Source organism: Acanthopagrus latus, chromosome 4 (genome assembly GCF_904848185.1).
Source record: "Acanthopagrus latus isolate v.2019 chromosome 4, fAcaLat1.1, whole genome shotgun sequence".
NCBI lineage: Eukaryota > Metazoa > Chordata > Actinopteri > Spariformes > Sparidae > Acanthopagrus > Acanthopagrus latus.
Genome location: NC_051042.1, coordinates 11,612,595 through 11,634,765, shown reverse-complemented (window position 1 = coordinate 11,634,765; position 22,171 = coordinate 11,612,595). Strand labels below are relative to the sequence as shown.

The window sequence follows — 22,171 nt, the reverse complement described above, 5'->3', positions numbered from 1 at the left end:
ATGTTCTTTAATACAGTAATATTTTGATCATATTCAGGCATGGTGCTGGATGATTTAAAAGGAACTGGTTGTGTCCCACTGAGCCAGTGCTCTTGCAGCTACAATAACAAGATCTATGGTCCTGGAGAATCTTACTCCAGTAACTGCAAAAAATGGTATGATATGTATGTCAGTCTATTTTCATGTCAAAAACATTCCACCCAATGGAGAATGTGTTTGTTTGCTAGAATTAGCACAGTCAGATGAAAAAATCTATTTCTGTTTTGTCAATATGTCAATATTATGGTCGCAAATTAAATAGTCTTTTGGTTATCCATTGGCAATTAAGTTTCAACTGTGTGAATTGACAGTGTGTGTGAGAGTGGCGAGTGGACGTGTACAGAAGAGAACTGTCCAGGAACCTGCTCTGTGGAGGGAGGAGCTCACGTCAACACATTTGATGGAAAAGTCTACACCTTCCATGGGGACTGCTCCTACGTCCTGGCTAAGGTAGCACACATCATCATCACAGCTGTTTCACGACACACACCTCCACTATGGCAATGATCCATGCACAACACTGCTAAACAATTCTCAAGACCTTGACATCAAATCAGTTACAGCTATAACTGTGAGAAGGCTGTGGTAAGTGTTTACGATAAAATTAGATAATACAAATTAGAGGTATGTATGACATCTCTGTACCATCCCATATAATATATTCCTTTATTTAATATATAATAAGGCATTCATTGTCTACATAGAAAGTGCAATGTATGGTATTGGAGCGTCATGCTGCAATAAGTTGAATTCTGGGTATTTTATGCAAATCACAGGCACAATGTGTCCTGGAGCAGAGGCCCATGAGATGCATCTGTCCAATCTGATAGCCGTTAAGTCTTTGTGTTGTTGCAGGTGGATGTAGCCTCTCTTGGTCAAGTGAGCAAAGTTTAGAGGTCGCTCCTCTGAACACATACCTTAATAAACGTTAACCATTGATCAAGGATGAGATAGGGATAAGGATGGACAAGACTGACTTCCAAATTGACTGACAGGTCTTTCAGTAATGCACATATACATTTATCCATCCATCCATCCATCTATCCACCCCTGATCTCTGCTCAATCAACAACAACATAAACCAACTACAAGTGATGATACAGACTAGCGTCTGTTAAAAATAAGATAACATTTAATCATGTTTCCTATTTAGTTACATTAGCATTAGTTACATTAAACGTTATCAATAACTAGTATATGTGTTGATGTTTAGGATTGCAATGGAGCTGGGTTTATGGTGCATGGAGAACTAGTGCAATGTGGACTGACTGAGAGTGAAACCTGCCTCAAGTCCGTTACTCTTGGTTTGTCTGGAGGAGCTAATGTGAGTATGATGCACACACAAAAAGGCACTCATGCACACGGTGCTTTTTATTTATACATTTTTTCCTGAAAAAATATTGACAATGATAGCTTTATCATTTCAGGAATTGGTCCCTGACAAAATATTATGTTATATGGAACCTGAATCCAAATGAGATGCAATATTACACAATGTAAAATGTGTTTTAAAAAATGTTCATATATTTTTCCTTTCAAATCAATTTAGCATTTTTGTATAACCACAGAACAGTAATAAAACATAAAAAATAAACATAGCAGTTTGATTTTAATTGCTTTCCAATACCAAGCCTGTGTTTGGTACCCATCTAAAGCAAACAATCACCATTTTCCTCTGAAAAAAATCATCTCACAAAATTAGAACTACACTGAGATAATATTCCATATCAGTGAATATCACTTCTATGTTTTTTCAAAGTTGCAAGCTAATGCAGTGCAAGATGACGATATCTTTTTTTATGACTGAGAATGCAAAGATTTCTATAATAAAATCTTGTTTCCTCCCATGTAAAGGTGATTACCGTCCAGCCCAATGGCAAGGTTTTTGTGAATGGCATCTATGCTCAGTTACCCTTTTCTGCAGGTGAGAAACTCCCCATTGTACAGTGTTCTCCTCTGGCTGTCTCGCTCTTTGATGAATGTCCTTGTTACTGCAATAATAGCATCTACTGGTCAGCTAGGGCACATGCATGGAGATGAAGTGGAGCACTACTGACATTGTGTGTCCATTTGAGGTTACTTTAAAGCTAAACAGCAGAGTTCACTGAGACAATCACTGCCACATATATGGAAATAAGTACCAGAAAATGTGTGAATATATATACACACACACACATATATATATATATATATATTAATACCACATAGTCACAAATGGATACATAGTCACATCACTATGCATGCTCCAAACAGATGTTTAGAAAAGAAAAATGTAATTATAAAAGAAGTTGCATCTTTCTTTTACTACTTTTCAAAATAAGTGCAGCAAAAAAATAAGAGCCAAATCAAGAGCTTTACAGGGGCTGTTAGAAACATCACTAATTGAAGGTTCTTTGTAACTGCTTAAAAAATGAATCGAATTTCTTTTGAAAACATACAGACAGCACTGAACGAATTTTGCACCATGACAGTTACTTTTCTCTGGCTCTGATATCAACAGTAGTATGATGACACTTCATGAGAATCATTTTGCAACTTTTTCACACGCTGATTCAAATAAACATCCTGACTCCTCCCTTTCTATCTTATTAACAACTCCCTTCCCACTATTTCTCTCAACCTCTAGCTGGGATCTCCGCCTTCAGAGCATCCTCTTTTTTCCTGCTTGTCCAGACGTCAGTTGGTCTTTTGCTGGAGGTGCAGCTCAAGCCAGTAATGCAGCTCTATGTCACAGTGACTGCTGACTACCAGGGCAAGACCTGTGGTATGTACACTGAAAAGATCTGCATGTGCTCTCGGACTAAAATCATACCAGTCAAAGAGTGACATCGGTACTGAGCCCCACTGGTTGTTGCAATATGTGAATATGTGACTAGAAAAACTAGGGGTTCTGTAAACATACACAACAGAGCACCCAGGCCAACACAATGTACACTTGACTAGAAAGTAGAAATACTAAAAGTCAAATGTTTGTGAGTGTTTTTTTGCTCTTCGAAGCCAGCGCTGATTATTCATTGTTTAAAGTGGTGGTGTCAAGCTACCTGAGACCCACAGTTGGTGCAGTCATTACATTTTAATATTCTTTGTATGTCTATTTTCAGTTTAATCACATTTACACAAATGTGGGTAGTTTTGATGACATTGGTGTATTTGGTCTATTTTAACAGCGTTTTTTCGAGAGGCCAGGTTGAGAAAAAAGGGAAGAGCCAAGGGGCTGGGCAATGTCTGACCTGCAAAGCTCGGAATTTAAATGTGTTGAAACAATGCACTTTTTAAAAAGAAAATTTCTCTCTGCTTTGTTTGTTATATATTTATTATTATTTGCACAATAAAAAAGAAACATCGGTATTCAAAAGCAGGGGAGAAAAAAAATGCACTTTCACAATCTTAGGAGTTGACTGTCATTTTGATTTTTGTATTCTCTCTGCTTAGATAGCATGGGTTCAGTGAGGGATTTCAACGGACTGCAGTTGGCCCAGGGACTGGCAGCCGAATGAGTCTGCCTAAAACAATCAAGCAATCTCCTTATCTTGATTTTAGTGAAAGCTACAAACCCTCACACATGTAGCTAATTTCTTTTAAATTTAGAAAATAGTTTAGGTCAGCACTACCTATAGTGCCACAATGTCTATAATTTTTTTGATATTCAGTTTGTAGTTTGGAACCGGACTGGACTACTGTGCAAAATGTTCTACTGTGTTTTGTGTGTCCATGTATAATTATTTAACTGTGAATTTTAGTTTGAAAAAAAGAAGAAATCCAGATGTAGATTTAAAGAGAGACAGATGACAAAGCCATGCTAATTTTAAGACTGTAAAACGTGCAAAGAGTACCTGTGGAATCATTGCAGTTTGCCTTTTAGATAAATGCCTTGGTATTAACATTAACGTGATGGTGTCTGCCTGCAGGTCTTTGTGGGAATTTCAATAATAACCAGGCTGATGACTTTCTGAAGCTCAGTGGTGTTCCAGATGCCACAGCAGCTGGTTTTGTCAACAGCTGGAAGACTCAAGCTGGTTGCCCCAATATTAACAGCAACTTTGAGGACCCCTGCAGTCTCAGTCTGGATAATGGTAGGTCTGACTCATTTTGTTTCTAGATTAGCACTGTGGGTACTTCAGAAAGGCTGATGTTGCTGGTTGTGTATCAATGACAGAGAAGTACGCCCAGCACTGGTGCTCCATGCTCAGTGATCCTCAGGGAGTGTTCGCCCCCTGTCACTCAGAGATCAGCCCTGACTCTTACAAAGAGGTAAGCCCACTGCTACCTCTTTTACATAGCTCTGTGGACTGCACCTTGACCAGTCTCCAGAGCTCACACTTTTATTTTGTCTCCTCACAGAACTGCATCTATGACAGCTGTAACTGTGAGAAAAGTGAGGACTGCATGTGCGCTGCAGTCTCCTCTTATGTCCATGCATGTGCAGCTGTAGGGATCCAGCTCAGTGGCTGGAGGAAGACTATCTGTGGTGAGTAATGACGACCTGCGAGAAAGAAGAGTGATTTACATGTGATGTGGGAAAGAGCATTAAGCTTGTCCAAATCATGAAACCCCATCTACTCCTCTCACATATCAGATGTCAGTGTTAAATAAATCCTTTGCAGAGAAACCTTTATTGATTATTATTAATTATTAAATACCACTCCTGTTAATGTCTTCCAAAAGGGGACGCCACAGAATAGATTATGAGTAAAACGGTGGACATTTTTTTTTAGCCTCACAACACAAATTCACTTGTTTGACTGTCATAACTACAGCTATTAGGTCCAGTGAAATATGTATAGTCTAGAGGAGCTCCACAATTCAATCATTTTATCCCCATTCAAGTTAGACAGGTACTAAAGTGGAAGTTAGTGGGCTTGGTCGACGGCAGTCGCTAGTGCCGAAGTGTCAGTACTTAAACAAAATACTGCTGTAGGGATCAATTGTATCAAAATGAACTTGAAATTAAATGATTAAAAGTGTTGGTACATTGGTCCTTTGGACATCCTCGTGTGGGATTTTGGCAGTGCAACAGTGTCACGGATTTTTACTGATTCTGTGGTCTGACCTCCTCAGGGAAATATGCCAGCTCCTGCCCCAGCAGCATGCTCTACTCATACAACATCACATCCAGCAGTCGCACCTGCCGCTGCATTGGCACCACAGACCTCAGCTGTCACTTCACCTTCCCGCCCATTGATGGCTGTATCTGTGCAGAGGGAACTTATCTGGATGAGTCTGGGAAATGTGTTTTACCCGGGACCTGTCCCTGCTATGACAAAGGCTCAGTGGTACCTCCTGGACAGGTTGTCAACAGGGAAGGAGTCATGTGGTATGTAAATCATAGATATATACTGTATAAAGGACATCACAGATATTTTAAAAGTGTGCTGCAGGTTTATGTAATTTTTTTTTTTTCTTTCCATTAGCACCTGTAAGGAGGGCAAACTCAGATGCATTGGAGAGTTTGTTGTACAGCCATGTAAGTTGCATTATGCAGAATCAAGTGATAAGTAGCAGCCCTGAAGTGTCTTAAATTAAGTATAGCAGCAGAATGTGTGTTGCAAATGTGTGTCTGCAAATCATAGATGCAATTGTAATGATCAGACTTGAGAAAGTCTTCTGTGTTGGCACAAAAATCACAGTCTTAAACAATGCATAAAACAGTGCTGTAAAAACAGTGACCAAGTGATTTATGTTAGAAATATAGTTAGGTAATACTGAGTCTTTTCCCAGCAGCATGTGCTCCTCCCATGGTTTACTTCAACTGCTCTGCTAATGGTCCAGCTGCTAAAGGGACTGAGTGTGAGAAGAGCTGCAACACGTTAGACATGGCCTGTGTAAGTCACTTCTACCCCAACATTAAACCAACATTTACATGCAAATGCAGATAATTAGTCAATATTCTAGAATAAAAAATTGCAAATCTGAGTCCCGGGGTGAAATTAAACATTTTGTCTGCTTGAGCAGAAATGACTGTGGATTGTGCATCTTTATCTTTTCTCCAGATGACCACAGGGTGTGTGTCTGGCTGTTTGTGTCCGTCTGGAATGGTGTCTGATGGTAATGGAGGCTGCATCAAGCCAGAGGCCTGTTCTTGTGATCACAATGGCATCTCCTACCAGCCTGGAGAGACCACTAAGGTGGACTGCAACACTTGGTAGGTGAATCACATAAGGAATTAATGCTGTAAAGACAAATGTATACAAGCCTGTACAAGCCTGATACCATTTGATCTGTATCCAATCTGTATCTTTACAGCACTTGTAAAGACAGGAAGTGGCAGTGCACTACCAATCAGTGTGATGGAACTTGTTCTGTCTATGGGGACGGACACTACATGACTTTTGATCAGAAGCGCTTCAATTTTGATGGCAACTGTGAATATATTCTCACTCAGGTATGAATGCAGAGAAACTCAGTTGGCGAACAGAGTGATGAAACTAGTGTGCATTTTCAGACACAAGTTTTAGTACTAAGGAGTGCAAGTTAATCATGATAGACTCAACATGCTTTGTAAAACCCTATTCAGACCAAAGACTTGCAGCAGGACAAGTTGAAACTTGAAACACTGCAATGTACCTCTCTGTATCCCTGTGTTATCCACCAGCATTTCAGGCTCTTTTTTATTAGTGGATATTATTAGTTCGTACCTTAAAATATAAATAACAAAGTGTTAGTAAATTACTTGCTTCAGTTGCATTCTTAGTAATGATGAAATAGTGAAAACAAAAGGCATGTTCATCGTTAAGCAAGTGTGCGGGAGAGGAAGAGAAAAAGCAGCGGAGAGACAGAGCGTGAGAGCAGTAGAAAGTGGCTGTCAGTACTTGGAACAGAGGAAACCAGTTGTAAATTAAATAATCGGCACCACATACAATGATTACATGCATTACATTCAACAGGTCATACTGCTGCAACTTTCCCTCTGACAACATCACAAATACAATATTTTTCTGTTTTAACTCCTTAACGTCCTTGATTTCTGTGAATATATGCTTATTGTGAATTTGATGGCAGCAACACATTTCAAACAAGTTGAGTCAGAGGCACCAAAAAGTTGTGGAATGCTCCAAAAAAATATCTGTTTCGAACATTCCACAGGACCAGTTAATGGGTTAATTAGTAAAAGGTGATAGCATCATGACTAGGTATAAAAGGGGCATCCTGGAAAGGCTCAGTCATTGAAAAGCAAGGATGGGATGAGTTTTAACACTGTGAAAAACATGACTGTGTTAAGGAAATTGCTACACGGGCTCCAGAACATTTTGTAAATCTGTTATCAGTAAACACAGTTCAATTATTTGCTTGTGTGTGTGTATCCTCCCTCAGGACTACTGTGGTAGTGCTCAGACTAATGGATCCTTCAGAGTGATTACTGAGAACGTGCCATGTGGAACCACAGGAACCACCTGCTCCAAGACCATCAAGATCTTCCTTGGGGTAGACAGTCAATTGAAAACCTTTTCAGAAACAACTGCATTGTTGGTCTCTTCGTAAACTGCAGACACAAAGTTCTTTCAGATTTAAAAGATGTTTACCCTTTTATTTTAAAGGCTTTTGCAGTTGTACAGATTATACAAACATCTTGAAAAAAAGCCAATTTCCACATTTAAACCCCTTGATTTTTGAGGTTGGAGTTGGTGGAATTAGAACACTGAGGAGCTCCTCACAGCTGCAAAAGGTCAAACAACTGGGCACAATATTTTAATGGCTCCAGTGGCATTTTCTAAAAGTTTTCTGACATGTTACGATAGTGAAGTTGCCATATATATATATATATATATATATATATATATATATATATATATATATATATATATATATATATATATATATATATATATATATACACACACACATATATGTTGAATTTACCAATTAACATGTTCTGTTTTGTTTTTTCAAGAGTGCAGAACTGATTCTGTCAGAGGGAAGCTACCAGCTGCTTTCAAGTGGAGATGAGGAAACAGTTCCATTCCGTTACAGCACTATGGGCATCTACCTGGTAATTGAAGCCAACAATGGACTCATTTTCATGTGGGACAGGAGGACCAGTTTGTCCATCAAGCTCAGCCAAAAATATAAGGTAAACTGAAATATGTCAGTGATGGTTTTGCTTTTACTGTGACTACAGTTAGTTGATTAATAAAAAAGACAAGCTTTGTTCTGATGAACAACTGGATATTACATGATATATCACACAATAAGGGGCTCTTCTTTTTCAGGGTCATGTGTGTGGACTGTGTGGCAACTATGATGGCAATTCAAATAATGACTTCACTACAAGGTGCCATGCTGTGGTGGTCAACCCACTGGTTTTTGGAAACAGCTGGAAGGATTCGCCAAGCTGCCCTGATGCTCAAGGCAACACCAGCCCCTGCACAGCAAACCCATACAGACAGTCATGGGCCCAGAAACAGTGCAGCATTATACAGAGTGATGTCTTTTCTTCCTGCCACACAGTTGTAAGTTGTTGCTGAAGTCAAGTTTGCTGTCAAATTTTTCATCTGTTTGGTGATGGTGATGTTGGTCGGTTATTTAGTACATCTGCCAGTACCTCTACCACAGATACAGAATAACATTATGAGAAATTAGTGTGAATCACCATAGTCCTCAGAGATATCAATATCTTTCAAAATTGTGTAATGAAAAAGGCATCTCAAAGAAAACCAACAAAATTGCCATGAAATTTGCATTGATCCCAGCAAATGAATCTTGAAAATTTGGTGAACACCTAAAAGTTCCTCTTGCTGCTAGATAAGAAACATCAGATTCATTTTGGGAGTATCTTAAGTTGCAAATTAGTAATTGTTGTTGTTTGCCTCTTAGATGTAGTGAACTACTGTAGAAGGATAAGTACAGCATTTTGTGCTCTGGAGTTGCTCTTTTATACACATTTAACTGATAAGTATATCATCATATACTCATTTGTAGGTGGATCCTTCTCCGTACTATGAAGCCTGTGTGTTTGACTCATGTGCATGTGACAGTGGTGGAGACTGTGAATGCTTCTGCACTGCCGTGGCCGCTTACGCTGAATCCTGTAATCAAGCTGGCATCTGTATACGATGGAGAACCCCTAAGATCTGCCGTAAGTAACCAAATTTATTTTTTTTTTCTTGTTGAAAACCAAAAAGTATGGTCACACTAAATATCTCAGACCCAGAAAATTACAACAACAGCGGTCCAGAATTGTCACAGGCCCCTGTTTTTGTGAATGAAATAGCTGGGGGCGGGTAAGTAAGATAACGCTGAGTGGCATGGATGCCTGTCAGTCATGATGAGTCGCATCTCGTCACCTCTCTGCTGTGTCTGCAGCTGAGCGCTGTTGGCTGAGCTGATGCATGTCTCTCTCCCCGGGTCGGGAGAGTTATCATACAGTAACATACCAAATAATAGCCGGGGCATTTATTTGTTTCAATCACTTAACAGACCAGGCATTTATTTGGGACCAGGCAGCAAGTTGGGACAGGCTTTTATCTCCTTCCTCTCAAAAATCTGTGATGAAAATGTCACAAACTTCGCCAGCCTCAAGGTGAATTCTCTGGCATCCTTCTGCAATTGAAGTTGTTGCGGCGGAGGAAACTGCTGTCAGTCACAGTGGCGTACATTACTTTCGGCATCACCCTGTGTGTGTGTGTGTGTGTGTGTGCGCGCGCATGTGCATGCAGTGCGCACAAGCATGCGCTTTTGTTTAGGGCCACAAAAACTTTGCACCGGGGCCTATCACCATGATGTTACACTACTGTGTGGTCCCCAGGCACAGCTGCTCCAAATGTGTGCCTGGGCTCCTCAAGTAGGGCAAAGGGGAAAAGTCAGTAACTGAATCTTTTGCTCTAGACCGAGATATAGGTAAGGCTCTGCAGCACATCTTAGAAAACCTGGATCACATGCATGATGTGCTGCCACGTTACTCCAGCAACTTCCCCCATGTTTCCTCTTAGATTAACTAGCATCTGTCTCTGGTGTTGGCTTTTTCATTGCATATGGTAGAGAAGCTATGTAGCCATGGTGATCTATTGCTACCCTCCCCAACAAAACCCTGTGCATCAGCTTGGATTCCAATACTTTCAGTGCCTCCATGGCACACCTCACTCTCACTCCATCATCCCAACTCCATCATGTCAACTCCATCAACCTTTTTGGGTCAAAGTTGTCCGACTGGAGTTTTGGAAATACAGAGAGGTGCTGTTGGAGCTACAAGGAAAATCCAGCAACCTGTGTAGCTGCTGATGTTCTTGCCCATCAGCTTCAGTAATTGATGGTAACTTAACAACCAGAATCCCAAATAGCAAATATGTTGCAACCAGAATCTGGCCCATACCATATACATTCATCTGGTGTACCACATGGAATGATGACACTTGGTGGTCCACTTCTGTTTTCCAGATCTGAGCCACAAGTATGAAATACCAAGTGAGAACAATTAGTTTTTTACACAACTCCTTAAGCAATACTGGGGACCTTGTTTTTTTTATCATGGTCTTAGAGCTCATCTATGTCCATGTGAAGACCTCTTCTAAGCCCTAAGCTGCTCTTGATAATAAGGTCTTTCCATTCTGCTGCCTCGTGAAACATCTTCATCTCAAGGAAACAATAGACGACTGACTTGGTGCAACGAGTAATGAACTCGCTTTAAGGGTGATGCCAGAATTTGTAGCACTTTCAAGATGTAATTATCAGGGTGGTTGTAACTGCAAGACTGTGAGCTGGTTGTTCCATAAAATTATTACTTATTGAAAATAAAATCTCAACCTAGATTTGTCAATAAAAAATTATTAAAGTATTTATTTCTCACGAAAATTTGATGGAAATAACTGGTAAGAAACATGACACTTTTTCATGGTCTCTTTCGTTAGTCCTGCAATTCTTTGGCTTCTGACCACATGAGTTGATATAGTAAGGTAAAAATAAGGCAATACAACCACACAGCTAAAATCAGTATTCTCTATAAGTAATCCAATCTAGAGCATGCCTATAATAAGAAAGAATTATTAGTCATTTTCATCATTTTTTTCCTCAGCTCTCTTCTGTGATTACTACAATCCTCCTGGTGAATGTGAGTGGCACTACATGCCGTGTGGATCCCCTTGTATGAAAACCTGCAGGAATCCATCAGGCAACTGCTCTACACAGATACCCCCTCTTGAAGGTACAAGATAAAATACTTATCTGCAATTCAAGATTTAAGATTGACCACTGTTTCCTTATTGTTGTTTTTACAACAATATTAAACATTATGCCATGCAATCAACAAAAAGAAACTGTTGGTACCAATATAATTAATAATCCCAACAAGGGGTAAAGAACCCATTTTGTACACTCTGAGAACAACTGTTTTTCTTTTTTGATTAGGTTGCTATCCAAAATGTCCACCTGCTCAGCCATACTTTGATGAGGATACAATGAAATGTGTTATAAAAGAAGAATGTGGCTGCTACGATCAAGATGGGAGACACTATAACAGTGGTGACACAGTACCAACAACCAAAAACTGTTTTACATGGTAGGTCTTGCATATATTATATGATATATCATATTACATGTGCCATCAAAGGTATATACCATTGTCATGAGATTGAATTAACCAAAAACAAATCAAAACTGACAGTAAATCTAATGTCCTCTCCTTTGAAGTACATGCAGTTCATTGACCATCCAATGCCATTACGATGACCAAGGTATGCAGAGATTTTGAGAATCTATGGGTTGGTAAAGTACAAATATATTTTAGGATCACATCTTTAATGATACTTTTCCTATCGTTACAGCCTGTAATTGTACATATCGTGGAAAGGAATATCCTCCTGGCTATACTATTTACAACACAACAGATGGACATGGTAACTGTATCACGGCAGTGTGTGGGAAAAATGGTACCATTGACAAGAGGTCATACCCATGCCCAGTACCAACACCGACAACACAAATGCCAACCAGTCCGACACCCCCCTTTGTCTTTACAACAACAACAGGTAGGGATTTATATTTGATTTGGAAAAAAAGATATTCAGCTGTATGATGTGAGATTTACCATATTACCATGCCTGATTATGTGTCCACAGTCCCTTGTAATGCCTGTCAGTGGTCACCATGGTATGACACCAGCTTCCCAACACTTGGAACTCCAGGAGGAGACAATGAAACATTTGCAAACATTAGAGAAGCAGGGCACAAGATATGTGACAACCCAAGCCAGATCCAATGTAGAGCTGAGAAATTTCCTAATGTCACCATTGATGATGTGGGACAAGTGGTGCAGTGTAACCTGGCTAAGGGGCTGACATGCAGAAATGAAGACCAATCAGGACCACTGGCCTTGTGCTTTAACTACCAAGTCAGAGTTCTATGTTGTGACTTTAATGCATGCCCAACAACACCTGCTCCTCCAACAACTCAGCCAACCACATCATCTACCACAACTGAAACAACAACTACAATACCTTCAACTACTACAACAAAGCCAACTCCCTCTACAACACCTACAGGCTCAACATCAAAGCCTCCAATAATAACCACAACTATGCCTTGTGAAGAAACATTATGCTACTGGTCACAGTGGATTAGTTCAGACTACCCTCAATATGGTCCTGGAGGTGGGGACAATGAAACTATCAAACACACCATCCAGAAAGGGTATAAGATCTGTGAGAATCCAGAGGAAGTTGAGTGTCAGGCTGTGCATTATCCAGGGCTTCCCCTAAGTCAATTAGGACAAACAGTAACATGTAATAAGCAAGGACTCCTGTGTGAGAACAATTTACAGAATCCTCCCATTTGTTTGGATTACGAAATAAAGGTTAAGTGTTGCAAGACAGTGCAATGCAGCACAACACCAAAACCTACAACAAATACTGTCTCAACCAAATCAACAACACCCTTCAGTACAGCTGAAACAACATCTAAAAATCGACCAACTACAACCACTCCACCCTCTACCACAACTAAAGCAACAACTACAAGACCATCAACTGCTACAACAGAGCCTGCTCCCTCGACACCACCTACAGGCCAAACAACTAAGCCCCCACTAATAACCACAGCAATGCCTTGTGAGGAAACATTATGCTACTGGTCACAGTGGATTAGTTCAGACTACCCCCTATATGGTCCTGGAGGTGGGGATAATGAAACTATCAGACACACGATCCAGAAAGGTTACAAGATCTGTGAGAATCCAGAGGAAGTTGAGTGTCAGGCTGTGCTTTATCCAGGGGTTCCCCTAAATCAATTAGGACAAACTGTAACATGTAATAAAGAAGGACTCCTGTGTGAGAACAATTTACAGAATCCTCCCATATGTTTGGATTACGAGATAAAGGTTAAGTGTTGTAAGACAGTGCAATGCAGCACATCACCAAAACCTACTACAAATACTGTCACAACAAAAACAACAACACCCTCTACCACAACTGAAACAACTCCAACAACTCAGCCAACCACAACCACTACACCCTCTACCACAACTGAAACAATAACGACAACTGGGCCACCCCCAACTTCAACGTGCCCTGGGGGACATACCATGACATGTGGTTGGACAGAATGGATCAATCTGGGGAAGCCCACACCAGGCACTGATGGTGGAGAAGATGAATCCATCCAGAAGATCATCTCTGCTGGTTATCATGTTTGCTCAACTCCAGTCGATGTCCAGTGTAGAGCTGTTCTTTACCCAGGTCTCTCCATGTCACAGGTGGGACAATCTGTCATTTGCAATAAAGACGTGGGTCTCATATGCAACAACAGTCGACAAGGGCTTCAGCAAGAATGCTTTGATTATGAGATTAAGTTCGAATGCTGTGGGTGTCCAACAACTTCTTCTCCTCCTCCCACTACAACTAGTACAACAACTGCTACAACAACAACAACTCCACCACCTATGACCACTACACCTTCTACAACAACTAAAACAACTCCAACAACCCAGCCAACCACAACCACTACACCTTCCACTACAACTGAAACAACACCAACAACCCAGCCAACCACTACACCTTCTACAACAACTGAAACAACACCAACAACACAGCCAACCACAACCACCACACCCTCTACCACACCTGAAACAACAACTACAACTGGGCCACCCCCAACTTCAACGTGCCCTGGGGGACATACTATGACATGTGGTTGGACAGAATGGATCAATCTGGGGAAGCCCACACCAGGCACTGATGGTGGAGAATATGAATCCATCCAGAAGATCATCTCTGCTGGTTATCATGTTTGCTCAACTCCAGTCAATGTCCAGTGTAGAGCTGTTCTTTACCCAGGTCTTTCCATGTCACAGGTTGGACAATCTGTGATTTGCAATAAAGACGTGGGTCTCATATGCAACAACAGTCGACAAGGGCTTCAGCAAGAATGCTTTGATTATGAGATCAAGTTCGAATGTTGTGGGTGTCCAACACCATCTTCTCCTCCTCCTACTACAACTAGTGCAACAACTGCTACTACAACAGCAACTCCGCCACCTACAACCACTACACCTTCTACCACAACTGAAACAACACCAACAACCCAACCAACCACTACAACTGAAACATCACCAACAACCCAGCCAACCACAACCACTACACCTTCTACAACAACTGAAACAACACCAACAACTCAGCCAACCACAACCACCACACCTTCTACAACAACTAAAACAACACCAACAACTCAGCCAACTACAACCACTACACCCTCTACCACAACTGAAACAACAACTACAACTGGGCCACCCCCCACTTCAACTTGCCCTGGTGGACATACCATGACATGTGGTTGGACAGAATGGATCAATCTGGGGAAGCCCACACCAGGCACTGATGGTGGAGAAGATGAATCCATCCAGAAGGTCATCTCTGCTGGTTATCATGTTTGCTCAACTCCAGTGGACGTCCAGTGTAGAGCTGTTCTTTACCCAGGTCTTTCCATGTCACAGGTGGGACAATCTGTCATTTGCAATAAAGACGTGGGTCTCATATGCAACAACAGTCGACAAGGGCTTCAGCAAGAATGCTTTGATTATGAGATCAAGTTCGAATGTTGTGGGTGTCCAACACCATCTTCTCCTCCTCCTACTACAACTAGTACAACAACTGCTACTACAACAGCAACTCCGCCACCTACAACCACTACACCTTCTACCACAACTGAAACAACACCAACAACCCAACCAACCACTGCAACTGAAACATCACCAACAACCCAGCCAACCACAACCACTACACCTTCTACAACAACTGAAACAACACCAACAACTCAGCCAACCACAACCACCACACCTTCTACAACAACTAAAACAACACCAACAACTCAGCCAACTACAACCACTACACCCTCTACCACAATTGAAACAACAACTACAACTGGGCCACCCCCCACTTCAACTTGCCCTGGTGGACATACCATGACATGTGGTTGGACAGAATGGATCAATCTGGGGAAGCCCACACCAGGCACTGATGGTGGAGAAGATGAATCCATCCAGAAGATCATCTCTGCTGGTTATCATGTTTGCTCAACTCCAGTCGACGTCCAGTGTAGAGCTGTTCTTTACCCAGGTCTTTCCATGTCACAGGTGGGACAATCTGTCATTTGCAATAAAGACGTGGGTCTCATATGCAACAACAGTCGACAAGGGCTTCAGCAAGAATGCTTTGATTATGAGATCAAGTTCGAATGCTGTGGGTGTCCAACACCATCTTCTCCTCCTCCTACTACAACTAGTACAACAACTGCTACAACAACAACAACTCCACCACCTACGACCACTACACCTTCTACCACAACTGACATCCAGCCAACCACAACCACTACAACTGAAACAACACCAACAACCCAGCCAACCACAACCACTACACCTTCTACAACAACTGAAACAACACCAACAACTCAGCCAACCACAACCACTACACCCTCTACCACAACTGAAACAACAACTACAACTGGGCCACCCCCAACTTCAGCGTGCCCTGGGGGACATACTATGACATGTGGTTGGACAGAATGGATCAATCTGGGGAAGCCCACACCAGGCACTGATGGTGGAGAAGATGAATCCATCCAGAAGATCATCTCTGCTGGTTATCATGTTTGCTCAACTCCAGTCAACGTCCAGTGTAGAGCTGTTCTTTACCCAGGTCTTTCCATGTCACAGGTGGGACAATCTGTGATTTGCAATAAAGACGTGGGTCTCATATGCAACAACAGTCGACAAGGGCTTCAGCAAGAATGCTTTGATTATGAGATCAAGTTCGAATGCTGTGGGTGTCCAACACCATCTTCTCCTCCTCCTACTACAACTAGTACAACAACTGCTACAACAACAACAACTCCACCACCTACGACCACTACACCTTCTACCACAACTGACATCCAGCCAACCACAACCACTACAACTGAAACAACACCAACAACCCAGCCAACCACAACCACTACACCTTCTACAACAACTGAAACAACACCAACAACTCAGCCAACCACAACCACTACACCCTCTACCACAACTGAAACAACAACTACAACTGGGCCACCCCCAACTTCAGCGTGCCCTGGGGGACATACTATGACATGTGGTTGGACAGAATGGATCAATCTGGGGAAGCCCACACCAGGCACTGATGGTGGAGAAGATGAATCCATCCAGAAGATCATCTCTGCTGGTTATCATGTTTGCTCAACTCCAGTCAACGTCCAGTGTAGAGCTGTTCTTTACCCAGGTCTTTCCATGTCACAGGTGGGACAATCTGTGATTTGCAATAAAGACGTGGGTCTCATATGCAACAACAGTCGACAAGGGCTTCAGCAAGAATGCTTTGATTATGAGATCAAGTTCGAATGTTGTGGGTGTCCAACACCATCTTCTCCTCCTCCTACTACAACTAGTACAACAACTGCTACAACAACAACAACTCCACCACCTACGACCACTACACCTTCTACCACAACTGACATCCAGCCAACCACAACCACTACAACTGAAACAACACCAACAACCCAGCCAACCACAACCACTACACCTTCTACAACAACTGAAACAACACCAACAACTCAGCCAACCACAACCACTACACCCTCTACCACAACTGAAACAACAACTACAACTGGGCCACCCCCAACTTCAGCGTGCCCTGGGGGACATACTATGACATGTGGTTGGACAGAATGGATCAATCTGGGGAAGCCCACACAAGGCACTGATGGTGGAGAAGATGAATCCATCCAGAAGATCATCTCTGCTGGTTATCATGTTTGCTCAACTCCAGTCGACGTCCAGTGTAGAGCTGTTCTTTACCCAGGTCTTTCCATGTCACAGGTGGGACAATCTGTGATTTGCAATAAAGACGTGGGTCTCATATGCAACAACAGTCGACAAGGGCTTCAGCAAGAATGCTTTGATTATGAGATCAAGTTCAAATGCTGTGGGTGTCCAACACCATCTTCTCCTCCTCCTACTACAAGCAGTACAACAACTGCTACTACAACAGCAACTCCGCCACCTACAACCACTACACCTTCTACCACAACTGAAACAACACCAACAACCCAGCCAACCACAACCACTACAACTGAAACAACACCAACAACCCAGCCAACCACAACCACTACACCTTCTACAACAACTGAAACAACACCAACAACTCAGCCAACCACAACCACCACACCTTCTACAACAACTAAAACAACACCAACAACTCAGCCAACCATAACCACTAAACCCTCTACCACAACTGAAACAACAACTACAACTGGGCCACCCCCAACTTCAACGTGCCCTGGGGGACATACTATGACATGTGGTTGGACAGAATGGATCAATCTGGGGAAGCCCACACCAGGCACTGATGGTGGAGAAGATGAATCCATCCAGAAGATCATCTCTGCTGGTTATCATGTTTGCTCAACTCCAGTCGACGTCCAGTGTAGAGCTGTTCTTTACCCCGGTCTTTCCATGTCACAGGTGGGACAATCTGTCATTTGCAATAAAGACGTGGGTCTCATATGCAACAACAGTCGACAAGGGCTTCAGCAAGAATGCTTTGATTATGAGATCAAGTTCGAATGTTGTGGGTGTCCAACACCATCTTCTCCTCCTCCTACTACAACTAGTACAACAACTGCTACTACAACAGCAACTCCGCCACCAACAACCATTACACCTTCTACCACAACTGAAACAACACCAACAACCCAACCAACCACTACAACTGAAACAACACCAACAACCCAGCCAACCACAACCACTACACCTTCTACAACAACTGAAACAACACCAACAACTCAGCCAACCACAACCACCACACCTTCTACAACAACTAAAACAACACCAACAACTCAGCCAACTACAACCACTACACCCTCTACCACAACTGAAACAACAACTACAACTGGGCCACCCCCCACTTCAACTTGCCCTGGGGGACATACCATGACATGTGGTTGGACAGAATGGATCAATCTGGGGAAGCCCACACCAGGCACTGATGGTGGAGAAGATGAATCCATCCAGAAGATCATCTCTGCTGGTTATCATGTTTGCTCAACTCCTGTCGACGTCCAGTGTAGAGCTGTTCTTTACCCAGGTCTTTCCATGTCACAGGTGGGACAATCTGTGATTTGCAATAAAGACGTGGGTCTCATATGCAACAACAGTCGACAAGGGCTTCAGCAAGAATGCTTTGATTATGAGATCAAGTTCGAATGCTGTGGGTGTCCAACACCTTCTTCTACTCCCCCCACTACAACTAGTACGACAACTGCTACAACAACAACAACTCCACCACCTACGACCACTACACCTTCTACCACAACTGAAACCCAGCCAACCACAACCACTACAACTGAAACAACACCAACAACCCAGCCAACCACAACCACTACACCTTCTACAACAACTGAAACAACACCAACAACTCAGCCAACCACAACCACTACACCCTCTACCACAACTGAAACAACAACTACAACTGGGCCACCCCCAACTTCAACGTGCCCTGGGGGACATACTATGACATGTGGTTGGACAGAATGGATCAATCTGGGGAAGCCCACTCCAGGCACTGATGGTGGAGAAGATGAATCCATCCAGAAGATCATCTCTGCTGGTTATCATGTTTGCTCAACTCCTGTCGACGTCCAGTGTAGAGCTGTTCTTTACCCAGGTCTTTCCATGTCACAGGTGGGACAATCTGTGATTTGCAATAAAGACGTGGGTCTCATATGCAACAACAGTCGACAAGGGCTTCAGCAAGAATGCTTTGATTATGAGATCAAGTTCGAATGCTGTGGGTGTCCAACACCTTCTTCTCCTCCTCCTACTACAACTAGTACGACAACTGCTACAACAACAACAACTCCACCACCTACGACCACTACACCTTCTACCACAACTGAAACCCAGCCAACCACAACCACTACAACTGAAACAACACCAACAACCCAGCCAACCACAACCACTACACCTTCTACAACAACTGAAACAACACCAACAACTCAGCCAACCACAACCACTACACCCTCTACCACAACTGAAACAACAACTACAACTGGGCCACCCCCAACTTCAACGTGCCCTGGGGGACATACTATGACATGTGGTTGGACAGAATGGATCAATCTGGGGAAGCCCACTCCAGGCACTGATGGTGGAGAAGATGAATCCATCCAGAAGATCATCTCTGCTGGTTATCATGTTTGCTCAACTCCAGTTGACGTCCAGTGTAGAGCTGTTCTTTACCCAGGTCTTTCCATGTCACAGGTGGGACAATCTGTCATTTGCAATAAAGACGTGGGTCTCATATGCAACAACAGTCGACAAGGGCTTCAGCAAGAATGCTTTGATTATGAGATCAAGTTTGAATGCTGTGGGTGTCCGACATCATCTTCTCCTCCTCCTACTACAACTAGTACAACAACTGCTACTACAATAACAACTCCGCCACCTACAACCACTACACCTTCTACCACAACTGAAACAACACCAACAACCCAACCAACCACAACCACTACAACTGAAACAACACCAACAACCCAGCCAACCACAACCACTACACCTTCTACAACAACTGAAACAACACCAACAACTCAGCCAACCACAACCACCACACCTTCTACAACAACTAAAACAACACCAACAACTCAGCCAACTACAACCACTACACCCTCTACCACAACTGAAACAACAACTACAACTGGGCCACCCCCTACCTCAACTTGCCCTGGTGGACATACCATGACATGTGGTTGGACAGAATGGATCAATCTGGGGAAGCCCACACCAGGCACTGATGGTGGAGAAGATGAATCCATCCAGAAGATCATCTCTGCTGGTTATCATGTTTGCTCAACTCCAGTCAATGTCCAGTGTAGAGCTGTTCTTTACCCAGGTCTTTCCATGTCACAGGTGGGACAATCTGTGATTTGCAATAAAGACGTGGGTCTCATATGCAACAACAGTCGACAAGGGCTTCAGCAAGAATGCTTTGATTATGAGATCAAGTTCGAATGCTGTGGGTGTCCAACACCTTCTTCTACTCCTCCCACTACAACTAGTACGACAACTGCTACAACAACAACAACTCCACCACCTACGACCACTACACCTTCTACCACAACTGAAACAACACCAACAACCCAGCCAACCACAACTACCACACCCTCCACCACAACTGAAACAACACCAACTCCTCAGCCAACCACAACCACCACACCTTCTACAACAACTGAAACAACTACTACAAGTCAGCCCCCTACAACCAGTACACCTTCTACCACAACTGAAACAACAACTACAACTGGGCCACCCCCAACTTCAATGTGCCCCGGGGGACATACCATGACATGTGTTTGGACAGAATGGATCAATCTGGGGAAGCCCACACTTGGCCATGATGGTGGAGAAGATGAATCCATTGATAAAATAATCTCTGCTGGTTATCATGTTTGCTCAACTCCAGTGGACGTCCAGTGTAGAGCTGTTCTTTACCCAGGTCTTTCCATGTCACAGGTGGGACAATCTGTCATTTGCAATAAAGACGTGGGTCTCATATGCAACAACAGTCAACAAGGGCTTCAGCTAGAATGCTTTGATTATGAGATCAAGTTTGAATGCTGTGGGTGTCCAACACCTTCTTCTACTCCTCCCACTACAACTAGTACGACAACTGCTACAACAACAACAACTCCACCACCTACGACCACTACACCTTCTACCACAACTGAGACAACACCAACAACCCAGTCAACCACAACCATTGCCCCTCCTACAACAACTGAAAAAACACCAACAACCCAGCCAACCACAACCACTACACCTTCTACAACAACTGAAATAACACCAACAACTCAGCCAACCACAACCACTACAGCTTCTACCACAACTGAAACAACACCAACAACTCAGCCAACCACAACCAGTACACCTTCTACCACAACTGAAACAACAACTACAACTGGGCCACCCCCAACTTCACCTTGCCCTGGAGGACATCCCATGACATGTGGTTGGACAGAATGGATCAATCTGGGGAAGCCCACACCAGGCCCTAATGGTGGTGAAGATGAATCTATCCAGAAGATAATCTCTGCTGGTTATCATGTTTGCTCAACTCCTGTCGACGTCCAGTGTAGAGCTGTTCTTTACCCAGGTCTTTCCATGTCACAAGTGGGACAAGCTGTGACTTGCAATACAGATGTGGGTCTCATATGCAACAACAGTCAACAAGGGCTTCAGCCAGAATGCTTTGATTATGAGATCAAATTTGAATGCTGTGGTTGTCCACTGCCTTCTCCTCCTCCCTCTACATTTCCCACCACAGTACTTTCTCCTACAACAAGAACAACACATAAAACTCACTCACCTACCACTACCCAACCTCTAAGTGTTGTTACAGGGAGCACCTCTCAACAGTCTACTAGTCACCTTATTTGCCAATGCTTTCATAATGGCACAGATTTTCTCCCAGGTAAGTTATGATTAATGAAGACTGCTTTTGCTCTGAACCTTAGTTATATCTTTGGCAGACACCATTGTTAACATCCATTTTAAATTGTAGATCTCTCTTAAACTGTAATATTTACAAGTCAGTACCATGGAATTTGCACCATCACTAGCACTCTAAAGCAGTAGTTATACAGATCTCTATAGTTCTTTTAGTTG

General features: G+C 42.7%; 1 protein-coding gene across 1 annotated transcript in view; it reads left to right on the top strand.

The window, feature by feature from the left end:
* LOC119018045 (mucin-5AC-like) overlaps positions 1-22,171 on the top strand; it is a 39,922-nt gene that overhangs the window by 5,672 nt on the left and 12,079 nt on the right. The window contains 22 exon segments of the mRNA XM_037095374.1: positions 38-155; positions 351-489; positions 1,253-1,363; positions 1,894-1,963; positions 2,666-2,803; positions 3,948-4,112; positions 4,196-4,290; positions 4,381-4,507; positions 5,098-5,353; positions 5,451-5,503; positions 5,758-5,861; positions 6,030-6,181; positions 6,283-6,421; positions 7,351-7,461; positions 7,928-8,107; positions 8,247-8,486; positions 8,956-9,112; positions 11,045-11,173; positions 11,377-11,527; positions 11,659-11,702; positions 11,793-11,996; positions 12,036-21,977. Of these exon segments, the coding sequence (XP_036951269.1) occupies positions 38-155; positions 351-489; positions 1,253-1,363; positions 1,894-1,963; positions 2,666-2,803; positions 3,948-4,112; positions 4,196-4,290; positions 4,381-4,507; positions 5,098-5,353; positions 5,451-5,503; positions 5,758-5,861; positions 6,030-6,181; positions 6,283-6,421; positions 7,351-7,461; positions 7,928-8,107; positions 8,247-8,486; positions 8,956-9,112; positions 11,045-11,173; positions 11,377-11,527; positions 11,659-11,702; positions 11,793-11,996; positions 12,036-21,977 (12,825 nt within the window).